General features: G+C 39.6%; 1 protein-coding gene across 5 annotated transcripts in view; it reads right to left on the bottom strand.

The window, feature by feature from the left end:
• Nucleotides 1–683: 683 nt before the first annotated feature.
• Nucleotides 684–22186, bottom strand: part of CBFB (core-binding factor subunit beta) — a 75934-nt gene continuing 54431 nt past the window's right edge. For 3 of the 5 annotated variants that reach the window (XM_032157589.2, XM_032157592.2, XM_058441086.1), the window contains 2 exons: nt 18700–18795; nt 684–2361 (listed from right to left, as the gene is read on the bottom strand). In XM_032157589.2, the coding sequence (XP_032013480.1) occupies nt 2293–2361; nt 18700–18795 (165 nt within the window). In that variant the 3' untranslated portion in view covers nt 684–2292. Of the gene's footprint in view, nt 2362–18668; nt 18796–22186 lie in introns of all 5 variants that reach the window. The other 2 variants (XM_032157591.2, XM_032157593.2) reach the window with 1 other exon arrangement.

Genomic DNA, 22186 nt, shown 5'->3' with positions numbered 1-22186 from the left:
CAATAAAGAGCCAAGACCCTGTTTTTACTACACGGAAGTTTATTGTGAAAGTAATTAAACAAACAAACACACAGTATGGCTAATGGTGGCAAAAGCAATCTGGTAGCTTAAGGCAAGTTTTAATGGAGATGAATTTAGAAAAGATGATGCAATGATGTAATTTTGTTTAAATATAGATTATGAAAAAATATCAAATTGCATCAATAACTTAATAGAAGTAGTTTTCAAAGCCTGTACTACTGGAGAAAAAGGGCTCATGATCTTAATGCCAGCATTAAGACAGACAGAAGCAGCACGGTGCTAAATGACAGGAAAATCCAGTATTTACATTAGGATGGTAACAGGAACATTTAAGAGTATTTGATCTTATTTACTGGTGGACTGAAAGCCCTTAGCTAGACAATAGAGGAAATGTACCATCATCATGTTATTTAAAAAAATTTAAGTGCAGAAGTAAAAAACCAAGGAGCTCTGTAATAAAGTAACATAAAACACCACTGTAAGCATCACTTAAAAAGCGATTCCCTCAGGGGAAATTAGGGCACTGAGTGTGTAAACATGTGAGCTGTACAACACCAAAACCAACCAAATTTATTCATAATACTTATAGTTATGCAAGATCAGCATGGCCTTTAATGATGCATTATTGTTTATAACAATTTAAACACACTCCTTACCATGCATGATTTCAAATATATAACATTTTTATTCGATACAGGATATCCGTTTATGAAATAAGACCTATATACAACGAAAGTAACACCTCCCTCATCAATCAAGTACAGTTGTATGCTTTTTAAATGCAATGACCTTATTCAGACTTCAGTTCATTTTCTGAATTGACTGTGTCAGCTTTTCATCCTTTAAAATAATGCCATTTTATGATAAAATACATTTTTCAAAAATTCAGAAACATAACATTTAATAAATGTGATCATGAAAAATATTTGTAAGGAGGTGCCAAATGACTTAGCACTTTTTTCCAGTCTGTATCTAAAAAAAAGGTTGCAATTTGACAGTAAGCCTATTTAAAAAATATTCTTACATTAATTCATCTCAAAAGGTTCTATTAATAGTCCTTTTGCAAAATACCATATATATAACTGTGAATGTTTTTTCCAGAATTAATGGAAGAAAATGTATCCTCTGCACAGATGAACATTTTCTCTCTAAAACTAATCTTTCATCACCCAGCATGTTTTTATAAAAGCATGCAATATAAAATACACATAAAAGCAGCTATCTTAAACATGATTTTAATACAATATTACCTTTGTAGCTGATTCATCACTGTCTCCAGTTTAATATGCTGTTACATACATGAAGAAGCTCCAGTATCCCTTTTCTGATTGACTTTTTAAAAAAATCCCTGAATAAAACAGAAGCCAGCCTGTGACTTCTTTAGGCATTTCAGTAGAAGATCATCTATGGAGAATATCTCCAACCAAACTCATGATTACAGAACAGAAGCTAAAACAATCTGGGGCAGAGTACAGAGTTAATACCAATTTAAAACTTTTATGTTTAAAAAGAAAGAGCCTGTAATCCCAGTACTCTTGGAGGCTGAGGCAGGAGGATCGCTTGATGCCAGGAGTTCAAGACCAGTTTGGGCAACACTGCGAGACCCTGTCTCTATTTAAAAAAAAAAAAAAAAAAAAGAAAGAGTGCTGATTACTAGCATTTAAAAGGATACTGCAACTTTAATAACTGTAAACTTTGTCAGAAGGCTGTGGCAGACAGCTCTATGCTACTAGGTTTTTAGCCTGTAAATAATGCAAACAACATCAGCAGTTTTAAAATGCTATAGACTATAAAAACACAAAAGGAAATGGGGCAAACAAAATATAAGAATGCTTATCTAAAATGAAGCTGTATAACCAAAACATCTAGAAGTACCAAAAAAAATTAGAAAAAATGATTGGAGAAAACCCTCTGATATAATTTTAATTTCTTGACCTGTTTTAAATGACATGAACTTTTAAATTAAAGTGGAAGAAAAGGAGCTTTACAGTTGATAGTTTCAACTCCCTAAAATAATGCCAACAAGGTAAGCTTGCATAGAAAAAAAACTTCAAATTATTACTGGCTACATGCTTAAAAAATTAGAAATGCAGGTATTATAATCATAGTGCAAAACCATGGCAGTTTGTGATGTCTATTACTGCCTAAGGTTGAGAAACAGACCGTAGTACCTCCAGTTATCACAGTTTCTGGTCTTTTAATCAATTATTTCTACCAACTAGAAGCAATGTGTATGTAAAGATGGGCAGCACACATCTGCTGTGCTATTAATTAACGAAGTTTGAGGTCATCACCACCACCTAAATTGGAACCAGGACTAGGGTCTTGCTGTCTTCTTGCCTGCAATGACAAAATCATAATTTGGGGTGAAAAAGTGTTTTGACAATCAAAATGCTAGATATACAAAATACAAGACAGTAGCACACAGAAAAACTTCATAACTAAAAAGTTTTCAACCAATATAGTCACATGTAACAGGCAAAAAAAAAAAAAACAATTAAAATTATGTCTGACATATTTTACTAAAGTTTCCTTAAAAATCAAGAATAAAAATCATTTTTATTCAAAAGACAATCACCATAAATATGTACTACGTATAAAAGAACAACAAATCTAGCACTGGGCGCAGTGGCTCACACCTGTAATCCCAGAACTTTGGGAGGCTAAGGCGGGCAGATCATTTGAGGTCAGGAGTTCGAGACCAGCCTGGCCAAAATGGTGAAACCCTGTCTCTATGAAAAATACAAAAAAATTAGCCAGGCATGGTGGCAGGCACCTGTAATCCCAGCAACTTGGGAGGCTGAGGCATGAGAATCCCTTGAACCTGGGAGGTGGAGGTTGCCATGAGCTGAGATCACACCACTGCACTCCAGCCTGGACGACACAAGTGAGATTCCATCTCAAAAAAAAAAAAAAAAACAAACAACAAAAAAACAAAAACCCAACAACAAATCTATATTTACAGTTTTGGAAAAAGAGGATTTAACTTTAACACATTAGCCAACTGCCTTAGAAGCAAACTCTTCCTTTTAGTAATAGCTGACATTTATTGAGTATCAGCTGTCTGCAGGCACTGTTCTAAGTACTTTCCATGAATTAAATAATTTTTTAGACAGATGGGGTCTTGCTATGTTGCCCGGGCTGGACTGCAGCGGCTGTTCACAGGTACGAACATAGCACATTACAGCCTCAAACTCCTGGGCTCAACCAATCCTCCTGCATCACTCGGCCTCCCAAGTAACTAGAACTATGGGCACATGCCATGGGACCTGGCTAGAACTAATTTAATCCCTCCCAACAACCTATGACAGAAGTGCTATTATTTATCTCTATTTTACAAATAAAAAAACTGAGTCACAGACAAGTATATGTTCTACTAATTATATGACTGAAAAATGTAGCACTTTATGATGGATAAAGTATTGTCTCATATGTTAAAAATAGAAATATAAAATTAGAGTCCTGGGTGCACTTATATTCCCAGATGTATTTTTTTTTTTTTTTTTTTTTTTTTTGAGAGACGGAGTTTCACTCTTGTTGCCCAGGCTGGAGTGCAATGGCACGACCTCGGCTCACTACAACCTAGCCTCCCGGGTTCAAGGGATTCTCCTGCCTCAGCCTCCTCAGTAGCTGGGATTACAGGCATACACCACCACGCCCGGCTAATTTTGTAGTTTTAGTAGAGATGGGGTTTCTCCATGGTGGTCAGGCTGGTCTCGAACTCCCGACCTCAGGTGATCTGCCCGCCTTGGCCTCCCAAAGTGCTGGGATTACAGGCGTGAGCCACCACACCCGGCCCCAGATGTATTTTTTGTTTGTTTGTTGTTTTTTTGAGACAAGGTCTCGCTCTGTCGCCAAGGCTGGAGTGCAATGGCATAATCTCTGCCGACTGCAACCTCTGCCTCCCAGGCTCAAGCGATTCTCCCACCTCAGCCTCCTGAGTAGCTGGGACCACAGGCACATGCCACCACACCTGGCTAATTTTTGTATTCTTTGTAGAGACAGGGTTTCACCATGTTGCCAGGGCTGGTCTTGAACTCCTGGGCTCAAGCCATCTGCCTGTCTTGGCCTCCCAAAGTGCTGGAATTAAAGGCATGAGCCACCATGTACGACTCAGATGTATTTTTTTTTTTTTTGAGACAGAGTCTCACTCTGTTGCCTAGGCTGGAGTGCAGTGGCGCGATCTTGGCTCACTGCAAGCTCCACCTCCCGAGTAGCTGGGACTACAGGTGCCCGCCACCACATCTAGCTAATTTTTTGTATTTTTAGTAAAGACAGGGTTTCTTTGTGTTAGCCAGGATGGTCTCGATCTCCTGACCTCGTGATCCACCCGCCTCGGCCTCCCAAAGTGCTGGGATTACAGGCGTGAGCCACCGCGCCCGGCCCAGATGTATTGTTATAACAATATTTAACAATTAAGAAGCCTGACTAGGGCTATAAAATAAAAATTAGAAAAAAATACTTCCTGTTGACCAAATCTGTTTTAAAAAAAGGCTTGACAATTATAAACACCAAGATTTCAAGATTCACTTTGGAGTAAACATTCCTATTTAAACCCCTTATGGTAAATTACTTAATAGAGAGACTCTCTCTCTCTATATATATATTCTCCTTCACAAGTTCTAATTTGTGGTTATTCTATAAGCTTTCTTTACTGCCTCCAAATGTTCGCCAAGCATAAACATCTGTTTGTATCCAGAATCTGGTACTAAGTACTTTCCATGAATTAACTAATTATTATTATTATTATTATTTTTTGAGACAGAGTCTTGCTCTGTTTCCCAGGCTGGAGAATAGTAGCGCAATCTCAGCTCACTGCAACCTCCGCCTCCCAGGTTCAAGTCATTCTCCCGCCCCGCCTCCCAAGTAGCTGGGAGAACAGGCATGCACCACCACACGTGGCTAATTTTTAAAATATTTTTAGTAGCAATGGGGTTTTGCCATGTTGGCCAGGCTGGTCTCGAACTCCCAGGCTCAAGTGATCCACCCACCTCAGCCTCCCCAAAGTGGTGGGATTACAGGCGTGAGCCACCATGCCCGGCTGAATTAACTCTTTTTTTTTTAAAGAGATGAGGTCGGCTGGGCGCAGTGGCTCACGCCTGTAATCCCAACACTTTGGGAGGCCAAGGTGGGCAGATCACCTGAGGTCAGGAGGTCGAGATCAGCCTGGCCAACATGGAGAAACTCCATCTCTACTAAAATACAAAAATTAGCTGGGCGTGGTGGCATGCGCCTGTATTCCCAGATACTCGGGAGTCTGAGGCAGGAGAATCGCGTGAACCAGAAAGGCAGAGGTTGTGGTGAGCTGAGATTGTGCCGTTGCACTCCAGCCTGGGCAACAAGAGGGAAACTCTGTCTCAAAAAAAAAAAAAAAAAAAAAAAAAGAGAGAGAGAGAGATGAGCTCTTGCTGTGTTGTCCAGGCTGGAGTGCAGTGGCTATTCACAGGCACAAACATAGCACCCTACAGCCTCAAACTCCTGGGCTCAAGTGATCCTCCTGCCTCACCTTCCCAAGTAGCAACAGTTTTCCTATGTTAGATAACTGCAACTCCATTTCACCAGTTGTTTGAGCAAAAAGCTTTGCTCTGTCGCCAGGCTGGAGTGCAGTGGTGCAATCTTGGTGCACTGTAACCTCTGCCTCCTGGGTTCAAGTGATTCCCCTCCCTCAGCCTCCCAAGTAGCTGGAACTACAGGCATGCACCACAACACCTACCTAATTTTTTGTATTTTAGTAGAGACGGGGTTTCACCATGTTGGCCAGATGGTCTTGATCTCCTGACCTCGTGATCAGCCCACATCAGCCTCCCAAAGTGTTGGGATTACAGGCGTGAGCCACCATGCCCAGCCTTTTTTTTTTTTGAGACAGAATTTTGCTCTTGTTGCCCAGGCTGGAGTGCAATGGCCTGATCTCAACTCACTGTACTTCAGACTCCCAGGTTCAAAAAATTCCCGTGCCTCAGCCTCCTGAGTAGCTGGCATGCGCTTCCATGCATAACTTTTTTTACTTTTAGTAGAGACAGGGTTTCACCATGTTGGTCAGCCTGATCTTGAACTCCTGACCTCAGGTGATCCTCCTGCCTCAGCCTCTCAAAGCACTGGGATTACAGGCGTGAGCCACCAAACCCGGCCTCTTTCTTAAAATTCTGATATATTTCTCTAGCATATTTTAAATGCTTTTGTTAGCAGAATGGACAATGACTAAATTTTAGCACATTCTTTTCAATTAAATAGGTTATAGTGCATAGTCACAGATCGAAAGAGCTATGGAATACATATGCATCAGAAAAGCAATTTATGTTCCATACACAATCAATGCCAAACGTAGTGTAAGGACAGATCAATTCTGCAAAATCAGAGATGGTGATATAAGCATCTGCTTTCAGTCAATGAAGGTTAGAAAGGGGCCAAGCAATGAAGAAACACTGAGAAAAATCAATCCTAATTATATATTTATAAATCACTCTAGCCGTAGTACCAATAATACTTTGTGAAAAGAGTATTTCAGCTTTTGTGTCTTGGGGCAAAAATAATTTTCAAATTATTTTAATAATAATGGGATTACTCCAAATATATGACAAAGAACAGTCATCAGCAGCTGGAGTTTTCCCTACTGGTCACAGCTGCACAGAAATAGCCATGGATTTGTTTAAAATATTACATTTTTGATAAAAGCACAGAGAACAGGAGTAAAGAAAAGTTGTCTCGCTATTATTTGTGGGTTTCGTTTCTATTTACATTGTGAAGGCACTGAGGAAGATGTAAGGAAAGACACTGTGATGAAGAGTCAAGAGTAGGAACAAAAAGGAGGGGCCCGGGCACGGTGGCTCACACTAGTAATCCCAGCACTTTGGAGGCTGAGGTGGGAGGACTGCTTGAGCCCTGGAGTTCAAGACCAGCCCGGGCAACATAGTGAGATCCCTATCTCTTAAAAAAAAAAAAAAAAAAAGAGGGAGGAAGTCTAACAATACAAATGAGAGCACAAGAGGGAAGAATGAGAGATCTGGGAGGACATTTAATGCTAGAAGGGAAGATGTATTGACCGTCATATGAAGGAAACAAATACAGAAACAGATTTAGGTTCAGTAAAATAGCTTCCATAGGACTCGAACTTAACAGCTGAATAAGCAGCTGCTTTAAGAAGCAGAATTTCTTACTGTGGCAGTTTTCTAATGAAGGTTTTTGAAGGATTTCCTCTATGGGTAAACTATACTACATGATGGCAAAGAAACTCTGAACTCCATCATCCTAAAAGCACAAAGTTTGTAATTTCTAGTTTCCTTCTCCTCAGTCATAGGGCCTTGACTCTAACCTTTTAATAACAGTTATTTCAGAATCGGGGTTTTAATATAAAGCACATATCCATGAGTCTGATTTCAGAACACAAATCTGTTCTTAGTATTTATGAAGAATTAATCTCAACATTGTGCTACAGACCTCTTACTACCAGTTGCTCTCCTGTTTTCTCTCAGTATATCATCTCCCAGGAACAAAGCAAATAGAGTTTCTAGGAGGCAGTCATGAGATGACTCCAAATGAGACGAAAGAACAGACACCAGTAGCTTGAGTTTCCCCTACTGGTCAGAGCTATGCAGAAATAGCCATGAGGAGGGGGTATCCAGAATGAAGAAAATTTCCTGGTTGATCTCCACTCTTTTAATATTGAGATTTCAAAAAAAAAAAAAACTGCTGAAAACTCTTCATGGGAAAATTCCCTACCAATTAAAAACAACTATATTTTATTGAGTGTGTACTATGTCCAGATACTGTAGTATTCACTTTTCGTTTGATACTTGGCTAAAAGAACAGCTGGGCATGGTGGCTCACGCCTACAGTTTACAGCACTTTGGGAGGCTGAGGTGAAACAATTACTTGATCCCAGAAGTTCAAGACCAGCCTGAGTGACATAGTGAGATCCTGCCCCTACAAAAAATTTTTAAAAATTAGTTGGGCATGGTAGCACGCGGCTGGAATCCCAGCTACTTGGAAGGCTGAGGCAAGAACTGCTTGAGCCCAGGATATTAAGGTGCAGTGAGCTATAAGACTGCACCACTTGGCTCATGCCTGTAATCCCCACACTTTGGAAGGCCAAGGCAGGCAGATCACCTGAGGTGAGGAGTTTGAGATCAGCCTGGCCAACACAGTGAAACCCCATCTCTACTAAAAATATAACAATTACTTAGGCATGGTGGTGCACACCTGTAATCCCAGCTACTTGAGAGGCTGAAGCAGGAGAATCGCCTGAATCCAGGAGGCAGAGGTTTCAGTGAGCCGAGATTCGGCCACTGCACTCCAGCTTGGGCAGCAGAGTGAGACTTTATCTCCAAAAAAAAAGATTGCACCACTGTAACCTAGCCTGGGTGACAGAATGACACCCTGTCTCTAAAAAAAAAATAAAATAAAATTCAGGGGGAAGGAAGGGAGAAAAAATAAATAAAATTCTGAACATAGAATTATAGAATTTTAGAGTGGCAAAGTACTTGAGAGATCTGATTCAACTCTCATTGTGCAAATGAGACTAAGGTTAAGTGATTTCCCCCAAGTAACATAGTTGGAGGCAGAGTCAGAACACAGAATCAGACCTATGGAAAAGATGAGCCTTTAACTTACAATTGGCATTAATGTCAGCCTCCTTAGTCACTAGTTCTCCTTATTGCTAGTTCTCCTTATTGCTAAGTCTGGAGGAGACACAAAGCACAAATTTTAAGTCCCAACATGAGAGAAAGGAATGCACTTTCCCCAAACTCATTAAAAAGGTTAAAAAGCAGCCATAAAAAAGAATGAGTTCATGTCCTTTGCAGGGACATGGATGAAGCTGGAAGCCATCATTCTCAGCAAACTAACACAGGAACAGAAAACCAAACACTGCATGCTCACACTCGTAAGTGGGAGCTGAACAATTAGAACACATGGACACAGGGAGGGGAACATCACACACAGGGGCCTGTCGAGGGGTAGGGGGGAAGGGGAGGGAGAGCATTAGGAAAAATACCTAATGCATGCAGGGCTTAAAACCTAGATGATTGGGAGGCTGAGGCAGGAGAATCGCTTGAACCCGGGAGATGGAGATTGTGGTGAGCCGAGATCGTGCAATTGCACTCCAGCCTGGGCAACAAAGGCGAAACTGCCTCAAAAAACAAAAACAAAAACAAAAACATAAAAACAAAACAAAACAAACAACAACAACAACAACAAAAACCTAGATGATGGGTTGATAGATGCAGCAAACCACCATGGCACAGGTATACCTATGTAACAAACCTGCACATTCTGCACATGTATCACAGAACTTAAAGTAAAATTAAAAAAAAAAAATTTAAAAGGCCGGGCGCGGTGGCTCACGCTTGTAATCCCAGCACTTTGGGAGGCCGAGGCGGGCGGATCACGAGGTCAGGAGATCGAGACCACGGTGAAACCCCGTCTCTACTAAAAATACAAAAAAAAAAATTAGCCGGGCGTGGTGGCGGGCGCCTGTAGTCCCAGCTACTCGGAGAGGCTGAGGCAGGAGAATGGCGTGAACCCGGGAGGCAGAGCTTGCAGTGAGCCAAGATTGCGCCACTGCACTCCAGCCTGGGCGACAGAGCGAGACTCCGTCTCAAAAAAAAAAAAAAAAAAAAAAAAAAATTTAAAAAAGAGTAAAAAAAAGTCAGCAGACAATTATAAACATCTGTCAGATAAGCAGACTGCGAGAGCTGTTCCAACAGGCATGTCAAAAAATATAGTTCTTACAAAGTATGCAACCTAAGGAAAACTTCAAATATAAAGTAACATTTCAAAATGAAATAGTGGGAATTAATCTACATTTCTGGGCTTGGACCATGATGGCTCTACCACTTCAGCTATGTGACCTTAGGGAAGTTTCTTATCCTCTCTTAGCCTTGGTTCCTCAAAATGAAGAGGTAACTTACAAGAGCATTTAAAGATCAAATATAAAGCCAAAATTATAATGTACACTGCCTGGCACATAGGATGCACTCATGATGCTGTTATTATAACAAAGCTGCTTATCACTTCCCATTTACATTTATGAACTTCTCAAATAACTATTCAAATGTTGAAAAATCCATATCTTGCAGATGGAATAATTTTTAGAAACTAAAACAAGGCTAAAACAAAAATAAATCTTAATAAAGTCTATCGCTCCTCTGATAGAGAACCAAGACTCTCTTCCTCTGGTAGTGGGGGAAGTCAGATTTCGTATCCTTTTCCTCCTTCATTAATCTTCTTCCGATTCTCATTCTCAGTCTGAGTTCATACTCCCAGTTCATTCTCATCTACTGCCATTACCCAAAACACAATCCAGGAAGGCCTAGCACAGACATATTCTCATGTTGATTTATCCGTACACAAGAAAGAATACTGGTAGAGTTAGATGATTTGAAAACTGAAGTCTTTGGACATTTAAAATAAATAGAGGCTGAGATTTTTTTCTTGGACCACACAGAACTGAAGGCCCCAAAACTATGCAAAATACAAATACAAAAACCACATAAAACTTTTTGCCTGTTTTTATTTCCAAATAGTTTCCACATAAAATTCTCCTATGATTTGAATTGTATTAAAATTGCTCATAGTAGGATAAACAATAATTTACCCATTCTCTGACATTAAAGACAACCATTTATCTGCTGCCACTTTATAATCTAACCAAATGTAGACATTTTTAAGATAATAGAGAAAATATCTTTAAGCACCCTGTCACCTTGGAGCTGAGTTAAAAGCCAAGAGTGCTATTTTACAGTTTTAGGTCAAAAGGCCAATCAAGTTGAAGGCAGTCTCTGGAAACAGAGACTAGTGTACAAGTTGCTATCTTTCCAACTCAACTATGATCAGAGCACGAAATCTGTCCTTTATTAACCTCAATCTTCCTGCACAAAAGACATCTGAATTAGTTATAGACATATATACCCCAAAAAGAAAGGTCATGGGAAACATGTCAACACTTTCAGATCAAGGAAGGATTCTCAGACAGAAAAGGCGCTAGGATGCTTCTATATAGCAACAGATGCCAATGGAGAGCATTTCACAAAAGTAACATCTGTGATTATTTTTTATTTTTAAAAGCCTTCTTTTTATACAAGTACAGAATAGTGCCCAAATTGTTAAGTATGTAATGATGAATTTTCACAAAGCAAACACACTCACCTAACTAGCACCCAGGTCAAGAAGTAACATTTACCAGAACGTGGGAAGTTCTCTTCATACCCACTTCTAGTCACTACTCAACCCCCAGAGTAACTGGTAGCCTCCAACAGAGCCAAGAAAAGTTCAAAATCCTTTACCGGTTGTTTCAAAAAACCAAACCAACCAACCAAACAAAAAACACCAGAATCTAAAATAGCTTGGCAAAATAGTATCTTCGACTTTCACAGTCTAAAGTTAGGATATGACTACTTTTACTGCTTTCCTGCCACTCCAGATATGTTGTGAGCCAAGTGCACAGAAAGGAGGGGTAAAGAAACTGGCTTCGACTGAGTCCCCATTCTAAGCCTCAGATACTGAGCTCTGCAACAACCTGGGAGGGAGTTTTTACTGATGAGGCTCAATGAGAACAAGCAACTTTCTCAATGCTATGTGTCAACAAGTAGTGGAGCCGGGATGCAAAACCTTGTGCTCATTCCACTACATCCAGAGTCCTCGTTATGTTCTGCCACCCACTGGGTTCCGTAAAAACACCCCCAGGGACACCAGAGGGAGACCAGAACAATCCCTACCCTGGCTTTGCCCAGAGCAGTGCCTTTTAAAAAAACTATTTTATACAGTGGGGCTCTGTATACAATTTCAAATGAAGGAAGGGTTTCACATAAAAAATAGCCTATATGCCAGGGAATAGAGATAGCAAGGTCTAGAATCTTCTGTTTTCATTATTCTGTGTAATACTAAAAGCAAATTTTATTTTTTTTCTAAATAGGTAATTAATGATACAAAATTCATAAGGTACGGAAGATATACAGTGAAAAATAGTAATTTGCTTATTTTGTCCCCCAGGTACCTGGTTCTCCCCCATAGTTTCTAGTTCCAGTTTCTTACATATTCTACTAGAGAATGACTATGCACATTTAAACAAAGATTACCCACAGAGTAGGAAAAATACCCAGAGAGTAAGATATTATACACAGTACTCTGTACCTTATGTATATCATTTTAATGTATATCAATGATTTAAGAGTATTTGGTAAAGGTTACTAACATAAACAATGCTTCTTCATTTCACTATAGTTTCTCATTTCAAGTTAGTGATAATCTGCCATTACCCCTGAAAGGTAAAGAAAATATTGTATTACTGAAATAGGCTGTTCCAGAAAAATGAGAAAAAGAAAACACTAAATCCTATCATGAAGGATTGAAAACTTTCTAAATTTTACACATGGTGAAATGGAAGAATGCTCAAGGAATTTTAGAACTAGTTTCAGGTTAAAAGACTCTGTTGAAAATCAAAACCCCTTGGGCCACCAACCACTTGGAGTTCTGCTTCCCCCCTTAGTAATTTTAACCTTACACATAGATTAAATACTCACGAGCACCAGTGTTACAAGTTTAGCATGGCAGGGCTGGAGGCCTCAGAAGTTATCCAAACAGTGGAGGACATCCCTAAGCCTCTGTGCTGCTAGGATCTCAAGCTTCCACAGGCCGTTTACTGACTTGCTGCCACCCACGAGTTACCACTGTTCTCTGGCCCTCCTCTCCAGTCAGGCATCAGGACCACCCACTAGAACCATTATTTTTCTTTTCTGCCTCAGTCTTTTCTATTCCAGGCAAAACGGTTCTTAATCTCTCCTGGCAGATTTTATTTTTCAGCTTAAGCATATTTACAGGTGGTGTGGAAATTAATTTCCCAGCGCTAAGCTGTATTTGTGCAGGCCTCCTGGTTAGGAAACTGGTTTAAATACTCACTTTTTCTTCCATTAACCAAATATTTGAGGGAGAGCAAGTCAATTAATTTTTTAGAGACTCTCAGTTTTATCAACTGTAATAATGTTAGATTAGATGATGTTTGAATCTCTAAAGATATCTGAATCACAGAGGGGAAACAACATTTTTCTCCAATATTCTCTTTTAAGGAAAAAGAAGGTAAACTGCAAGAAAATAAGCTGACATTAGGAATTTTTTATGGATGGAAAAAAAAGACAAAGAAACAAAATATATACACGTAAAGTGCCAAAAGACACACAAACCCCAAACTCCCCTATGTGATTGCCAGTGCATGCGCTGGAGTCAGATTCCAGCCCAATTTTCCAGATGACAGTTCTCTACAAGAACTGATGTTTTAAATTACTGCCATAAGGGACTACAAGATCTTAAATCATGGATGAAAATATAACTGTTTTCCCTATGCTCTAGTTCATAATGCAGGGAAAGTGCCTTGATACACTTCAGAGAACTAAAAGGACGTTCTTGTTAGCCAAATAATTCAATTAACTGGAACCAGCATTATGGTGGAGCTTTTAGTGCTAAAAAGAAGTACTTTAGAGCTATTATTTACTGTAGGCATACACATACCAAGCATCATACTAAGTGCTTTACAAGCATTTTCCCATTTAATACTCAATTTCTGTGAGAAAATTAGGGCTCTTGAGGCAAGTGATGGAGCAGGAATCTCAACTAGGCCTGACTACGAAGCCCATGCTCTCAATCACTGACAAAAAAACAAATAGAAACAATCTATCTGAGCAAGAAATTATGTGACACTTCTATCAACAGACTACATTTCTGTTCATATATACATATAAACTCACATACCAAAATATTCTTCCAACATTTTAAATTAGAAAAATCAAATTAACAATGTATTTATTTCTTTCTGTGGGGTCAGGGAGACAGGGTCTTGCTCTGCTGCCCAGGCTGGAGTGCAGTGTCACAATCATAGTTCACTACAGCCTTGACCTCCTGGGCTCAGGCGATCCTCCCACCTAGCCTTCCAAGTAGCTGGGAACACAGGTACATGCTACCATGCCTAGCTAGCTTTTAAATTTTTTGTAGAGACAAAGTCTTGCTATGTTGCCCAGGCTGGTCTTGAACTCCCAGGCTCAAGCAATCCTCCCTGAGCCTCCCAAGGTGCTGAGATTAAAGGTGTGAGCCACCGCAATTTAGAATAGAAAATTCTTAAGTCAATTAATCTAGAGTTTTATGTAAAGCAAAATACATACAAAAGCTTTCAATATTGTTCCATTAATTGTCAAATAGTTAACCTCCAAATATAATGTAGCTGAAGAGCACTTTTTAGAAAATGATTCCTATATTCATTTAAAGCCATGTTAGCTTGCTCCAGAAATACTGACCAATCACACTCTCTGACTTGGCAGGCTCTCTTACTCCTCTATGCCTTTGCATACACTGTTTGTCCTGCCCAGAATGCTTTCCCCAACTTGTCCAGCTGGCAAAACACACTTTTCCTTCAAATCCCTCTAAGTGTACTATCCTGTGAATTTCCCATGCAGAGACAGACTTAAGCTTCCTCTACACTGCCGCTGTCCCCTTTTTGAACCTCCATTATGTACGGTGGTTGCTAAAGTACACTGCAATGATCTGTTTATCCATCATTTTTCCTCAAGACTGATAGCTGATCAAAGACAGAAACGATGCATTTTCATCTATATATTTCTCAGTCCCTAATGCAGAATACAGACCAACACACTTGGGGTTTATTACTTTACTTAACTAGTTAATATAAACCAACAGATTATAAATATTTAGAATCTTTCCAGAGACCATTAATTTGTATTATCTACTTGAACTAGCAGGCTCTCCTATGATTCTAGTTTTCAGACAGGCAGGATAGGGGCTGTTTTTTGAAGATATCCAATGAACAACTAAGCAGTGTACAAAGCATTGTGGTAGGTAATGTGGAAGACACAAAAATCAGGGGCTCCATCTCATGGGATTGCTGTAAAGCGGAGGGCACAAATGTTTATAATTGTTTCAACATGTTGTTCAATAAGAACACTAGTAGAAATAAAAAGTGCTACAGAATGGAAGGGCTTTATGATTATGACTAAGAAGAGTGAGGAAAGGCCTGACATTTAATGACAACATTCAGGTTGGGCCTTGACGGACAGAAAAGAACATTCTACATCAGGGAACAAAGAGCATGAGCAAAAAGGTTCAGAAATGTAACAAATGTATATTATACATTTTAAAGCTTCTAAATTTTACAGATACAGAAAGAAAGGGCATGGTGTGGAAGTCTTGTATTCACATATATGAAAATCACAAGAATTATAACAGCATCAAAGAAAACAAATATATCACATATATCCCTTCTCTTAGCTAACAAGTATTCTTGGGGACATCCTCAGCTGCTATCAGCCCATTACATTAACTCACTGACAAAGAGATCTAGCAATCACTAAAAGATACTAAATTTTAGGCTGGGTGCAGGGGTTCACACCTGTAATCCCAGCACTTTGAGAGGTCAAGGAGGGAGAATTGCTTGAGCCCAGGAGGTTGAGGCTACAGTGAATCGTGTTCGCACCACTGCACTTCTGCCTGGGCAACAGAGTGAGACCCTATCTCCCCACCTCCCCCCGCCAAAAAAAAAAGATACTAAATTTTATTTCAAGTCTGGGCACGGTGGCTCACTCCTGTAATCCCAGCACTTTGGGAGGCTGAGGCAGGTGGATCACCTGAGGTCAGGCGTTTGAGACCAGTCTGACCAACATGGTGAAACGTCGTCTCTACTAAAAATACAAAAATTTGCCAGATATGGTGGCAGGAACCTGTACTCCCAGCTACTAAGAAGACTGAGGCAGGAGAATCGCTTGAACCTGGGAGGCAGAGGTTGCGGTGAGCCAACATCGTGCCAACACACACACACATGCACGCATGCACGCACACACACACACACACACACTTTAATACACTAACCACCAAATAGGCTTGATTTTTAAATGTATTCTAAGTAAATATATTTTAATACAACTAGAAATTTTATGTAGTACTTTAAATAATATTAACAATAATAATAGCACCTGACACCTAGTCAGTGGCACATACTCTAAAAGTGGTTTCACATGTATTCACTCATTTACTCCTCACAATGACCATATGAGATAGGCAGGATTATTACTCCTATTTTATAGATGAGGAAACTCAGTCATAGAAAAGTGAAGTAAGCTGTCCAAGCTGACAAAGTAAATGACAGAGCCAGATTCAGACTTCTGTGTGGCTGTAGAGTCTGGGCTCTTAGCCACTATCTGCACTCATGCATGCACACAAACACACGTACGCACACACCTGAATTTAAATAATAGTGTACATATAATTTTGTGCTTGGAAAAAACCCACAAATTTTCTTCATTATGTAACATTGACTTTAAAACTTAAAAAAAGGGTAAAATACACATATCATAAAACTTACCATCTTAGCCATTTTTAAAGCATACACTCAGTAGTGTTAAGTACATTCACACTGTTGTGCAACCAACTAGAACTCTCTTCATCTTGCAAAACTGAAACTCTGTACTCTTTAAATAACTAACCCCCATTTCCCCTGGCAACCACTATTCTACTGTCTGTAGATTCCAAAAGTATATAGGACATGAATTTAACAATCTTAGGTATATAATACTGATTTTTAACACCTGGAAATGGTTCTGTTTAGTTGATTTATTATAATTATATTTTAATGTGTTTTGATTATCAAAGATGAATGTGTGCTTTTTCCATTTCTTGTATGAAATGTTCATGTTGATACAAAGTTTATAAACTTGAAGCATGATAATAGTAACATTTGACAACACTCTTCTTCAAACACATTAGTTCTTATCTTGATTATTTTTGCTAGAATATACTTTTTTTTTTTTTTTTTTTTTTTGAGGTAGGGTCCTGCTCTGTCATCCACGCTGGAGTACAGTGGCATGATCATAGCTCCTGCAGCCTTAAGCTCCTAGGCTCAAGCTATCCTCCTGCTTCAGCCTCCTGAGCAGCTAGGACAACAGGCATGTGCCACCATGCTGGCTAATTTTTTATTTTTTTGCAGAGATGGGGGCTTGCTATTTTGCCCAAGATGGTCTCAAATTCCCAGCCTCAAGTAATCCTCCCACCTCAGCCTCCCAAAATGCTGGGATTACAAGTGTGAGCCATCGCATCTGGCCCTAGAATATAATTTTTAAAGAAAATCTGTATTTCTGAACAATTTATATATACTTTGAATATTAATTTTTATAATTGAGGTCTGTTTAAAGCAGAGTACAATTTTGGGTAAAAAAATTAAAATTCCATTGTCAATTAAAAGACACATCAAAATTCAGAAACCAACATGGTAGATTAAAAAAAGCAGGGGAAAAAAGATCAAATTTTAAAACTGGGCAAGACTAAACTTCAATGGGTACTAAAACTAAAGAAACACAAGAAATAAATTAACTATAAAAATAGAAATAATGGGTCGGACGCAGTGGCTCAAGCCTGTAATCAATCCCAGCACTTTGGGAGACTGAGGTGGGTGGATCATGAGGTCAGGAGTCTGAGACCAGCCTGACCAACATGGTGAAACCATGCCTAGACTAAAAATGCAAAAATTAGCCGGGCATGGTGGTGTGCACCTGTAATCCCAGCTACTCAGGATGCTGAGGCAGGAGAATCACTTGAACCTGGGAGGCAGAGGCTGCAGTGAGCCAAGATCACGCCACTGTACTCCAGCCTGGGCGACAGAGCAAGACTCCATCTCAAAAAAAAAAAAAAAAAAAAAAATCGAAATAATGATTACTTTTGAGCAGAAATCATGAGAAAGTCATGATTAGATGTATATATGGAAGGGGCTGCTGGGGTAGCTGTCAAAGGTTTATTTATGTATTATTTATTTATTTCCTAGAGACAGGATCTCACTTTGTCATCCAGGCTGGAATACAGTGGCACAATCACTGCTCACTGTAACCTCAAACTCCAGGGCTCAAGTAATTCTCCTACCTTGGCCTACCAAGTAACTAAGGCTACAAGCATGTGCCACCACACCCAGCTAATTTTCTTACTTTTTGTAGAGACAGAGTTGCTCTGGCTCAAAGTTTTATTTTTTGACCAAATCGTGGTTGTAAGGATGTTAACCTTATAGTAATTCACTGGGCTACAGATTTTTTATTTATTATTATTATTTTTAAAAATGTATCCTAAGTAAACCAGCAAAGGAAGCTACAGATTTGTTAATGTTGATTTCTGTTTCTGTATTTTACAATAGAAAGGCTAAAAGAAAAAGTTTAATTCCGTTCTTTGAATAGTTTGAAAATATTAAATTTTCCTTTAAAGTCACACAAATGACCGACAATTATAGTTATAAAATCAAGACAAATATTCATAGAAAAATGGAAAGTAATATTATTCCAGAGTTTTAATAATGTTCTAAAAATATGCAGTCTATGTTAACATAAGCTGATTTTTACAAATAATTTGAAAAATAAAACAAAAGAGGTGAGATTTTGGGTAAATGAATTAAGAGAAAATATACCTTATTATAGTAAATGATTTTTATGAAGACCAATGAATGAGGAATTAATGTACAACTTTAAAATTAGAATAAATTTCTTTACAGCAATTATATTTAATAAATACAAAGTCAGAGAGTACAACTTTTTAAAAATGAAAGACAAAATTAAACTATTAAAAAGCATTATGCACAAAAATCACAAACACAGCCTGAGAGTTTGGGGGAAAGTACTAACCAGTTACTGCCAGCAGCTGTGAAACTCTCACCTCCATTTCCTCCCGATGAGACCTGTCTCTATCTTCAAATTCGCGTGTCCTTCTCCGAGCCTCTTCAAAGGCCTGTTGTGCTAATGCATCCTCCTGCTGTCAGAATACATGAAACACCTATTTTAATTTTGATTTATAAAAAAAAATACAAGATTTGGGCTTTTTTTTTTTTTTTTTTTTCTGAAACAGTGGCCAGGCGCAGTGGCTCACACCTGTAATCTCAGCACTTTGGGAGGCCGAGGCGGGCAGATCACTTGAGGTCAGGAGTTCGAGACCAGTCTGACCAACATGGTGAAACCGCATCTCTACTAAAAATACAGAAATTAGCTGGATGTTGTGGTGCATGCTTGTAATCCCAGCTATTTGGGACGCTGAGGCAGGAGAATAGCTTAAAACCCAGGAGGCGAAGGTTGCAGTGAGCCGAGATCATGCCATTGCACTCCAGCCTGTCTCAAAAAAAAGGAAAAGAAAAGAAAAGAAAAGAAAAAAAAAAAAAGAAACAGCATCCCGCTCTGTTACTCAGGCTGGAGTACAAGTGCAGTGGTGGAATCATAGCTCACCGCAACCTGAAAATCATAGGCTTAACCCCATTACAGCAATTCTCCTGCCTCAGCCTCCCAAGCAGCTGGACTATAGGCACGCACCACTGCGCCTGGTTAATTTTTTTTTTTAGTTTTTGTAGAGACTGGGTCTTGCTATGTTGACCAGGCTGGTCTCAAACTCCTGGCCTCAAGAGATCCTCCCGTCTCGGCCTCTCAAAGTGCTGGGATTACAGGTGCAAGCCACCTTGTCCAGCCTTTTTTATTCCGACGGAAACAAACAGCACAGTATTTCTGAAACATCAACGCCATTAAAAAAAATGTCAGAGGTACTTTTAAAAGAAAATTTCAGTATTTCATATTTTATGCTACACCTTGGAAACATGTCATGTTAATCATATTCTAACAATTGAAAATGCTCTTCCGTTTTCTTTACCTACTTAATCCTACTCATCAAAATAAAATCTTGATCAATACAATATTTAAGGCTAAAAAATGTGGTAAATACTTCTATCATTTGGGGAAAAGAAAGGCTCTATGAACTAAAGCCAGAAATATAAATGAAGATGAACAGCACTGACTACACAAATGTTGGAAACTTCTGGACAACAAAAAGCAAATAAAATCTCAAGGGAAATTATTAAGGAAAATATATTTATTAACATATAACAAATCTGTCTTTTGCCAGTTAGTGGCTAAAGATCTGCACATGACGGAAACCCAGATACCTCAGGACACATTGTGTCTAAAAAGGTAACCAACTTAAACTTTCTCCTCTACTCTTTTTTGGTCTTTGTTGGTGGCACAATTTTTTTTTCTGCGAGAAATCTGAGCCATCATCTTTGACTCTTCACTCTCTCCTTGTCTGCACAATCAATCAACCGCTAAGTCCTACCCACTTGATGTCCTATACATTTTTGGAATCTTCAGTCTCCTCTTCATTCCTATAAAAAATTTCCTAGTTCAGGCCCCTAAAATCTCACTTGGACCATTGCAAAAGTCTCCTCAGCAGTCTCTCCTTGCTTCCATTTGGTCACTCCTCAATCCAATCTACCACACAGCCATTGGAGTATGCCTTTAAAGCACAATCTGACCTCAATGCCCCCAACTTAAAAAAGCTCCCTCACTGCATACAGCCCAGGATGCTTGGCCTTTGCCGCCACACACTTCTGAATACTAGATTTTTTTTTTTTTTTTTTTTTTGAGACAGAGTCTCACTCTGTTGCCCAGGCTGGAGTGCAGCAGTGTGATCTCTGCTCACTGCAACCTCCCAGGTTCAAGCAATTATCTTGCTTCAGCCTCCCGAGTAGCTGGGACCACAGGTGTGCACCACCATGCCCGGCTGGTCTCGAACTCCTGACCTCAAGTGATTTGCCTGACTTGGCCTCCCAAAATCCTGGGCTTATAGGCATGAGCCACCGTGCCTGGCCAGAATACCAGGAGTTTTGATGGTACACTTGAAGAAACTAAAAGATCCAAAACAATACCAGAAAAGTCATCAATACTACTCACTTTCCTAGATTCACTGCAGCAAGGGGTGGCCACGTAACTCAGTTGTAGCCAATGAGACAGAAACACAAGTCACCTAATGGGGCTTCCAAGAAAGTTTGAGACATTTCACCATTCCACCTTCTTAGGAACTGATGCAGTGCTCAGAGATGCAGCAGCCATCTTGCAAACATAATAATGAGGACATAGTCACACAATGAGCATGGTACAGCAGCAAGATTAAAAGACCTCATATCACGTCGGGGTCAAAAAAAAAAAGACCCAGGGCCTCTGATAACATAATTAAGTGCTATACCAGGCCTGTGTACTGCTGGATATCTTGTTCTGTGTGATAAATCCTTTATTTGTCACTGTCAGTGGGGTTTTCTAATACTCAAAATTTTCAGTGACAATGTCTATAACGTAAACAGAATGGAAAGATGTAATCAAATTCCCATTCTTATGATGCACTTACTAGCTTTATAACCCAGGGCAACGTTATTTCATTTCTCTAAGCCTCAGTAAATTCACATGTAAGAAAGGCATAGTAATACTTTATAACAAGACTGTTGTAAAGATTAAATAACACATAAAAAGTGCTTAAGCATACTCACAGCATTCAGTAAATGCTATTATTCAACGAGCACTTATGGATACATAAAATTCAAACATTTGACTGAACATCATAACATGGACCTACTATATTCTCAGGACATACTATATGAGCCAGAGGTATCTGCAAAAGAATGCTGTTCCCAATTTCCCACGGCTTTCTATGCACTTAGGTATCAACTGGGACACATCTGCTGATGACAGGAAAAAACTGTGGGCCTGGTGTGGTGGCTCACACCTATAAGCTCAAGCACTTTGGGAGGCCAAGGCCGGTGGATCACCTGAGGTTGGGAGTTCAAGAGACCGGCCTGGCCAACATGGTGAAACCCCGTCTCTACTAAAAAATAAATACAAAAAATTAGCCAGGCATGGTGGCAGGCCCCTGTAATCCCAGCTACTCGGGAGGCTGAGGCAGAAGAATCACTTGAACCCCTGAAGGCGGAGGTTGCGGTGAGCCGAGATCACTCCACTGCACTCCAGCCTGGGCAACAAGAGCAAAACTCCATTTCAAAAAAAGAATAAAAAGTATTATTATTAATATTTGCAGCAAAATAAGCCTGGAGATATTTAGTAGCCTTCACTTTCTTGTTCCATCTTCTGTTTTGATCTTTTCTTTACTCTCTTTTTTAGAGAAGGGGTCTCGCTCTGAAGCCCAGGCTGGAGTGCAGCGGCGTGATCACAGCTCACTGCAGCCTCAACCTCCCAAGCTCAAATGATCCTCCTGCCTCAGGCTCCCAAGTGGCAGGGACTACAGGTGTGTGCCACCAGAGCTAATTTTTAAATTTTTTATAGAGAGATGAGGTCTCGCTGTGTTGTCCAGACTGGTCTTGAACTCCTGGTATCAAGTG

Source organism: Hylobates moloch, unplaced genomic scaffold, assembly GCF_009828535.3.
Source record: "Hylobates moloch isolate HMO894 unplaced genomic scaffold, HMol_V3 SCAFFOLD_6, whole genome shotgun sequence".
Classification (NCBI taxonomy): domain Eukaryota; kingdom Metazoa; phylum Chordata; class Mammalia; order Primates; family Hylobatidae; genus Hylobates; species Hylobates moloch.
Note: the sequence above shows the minus strand (reverse complement) of the source record. Positions and strands in the feature narration are given on the sequence as shown.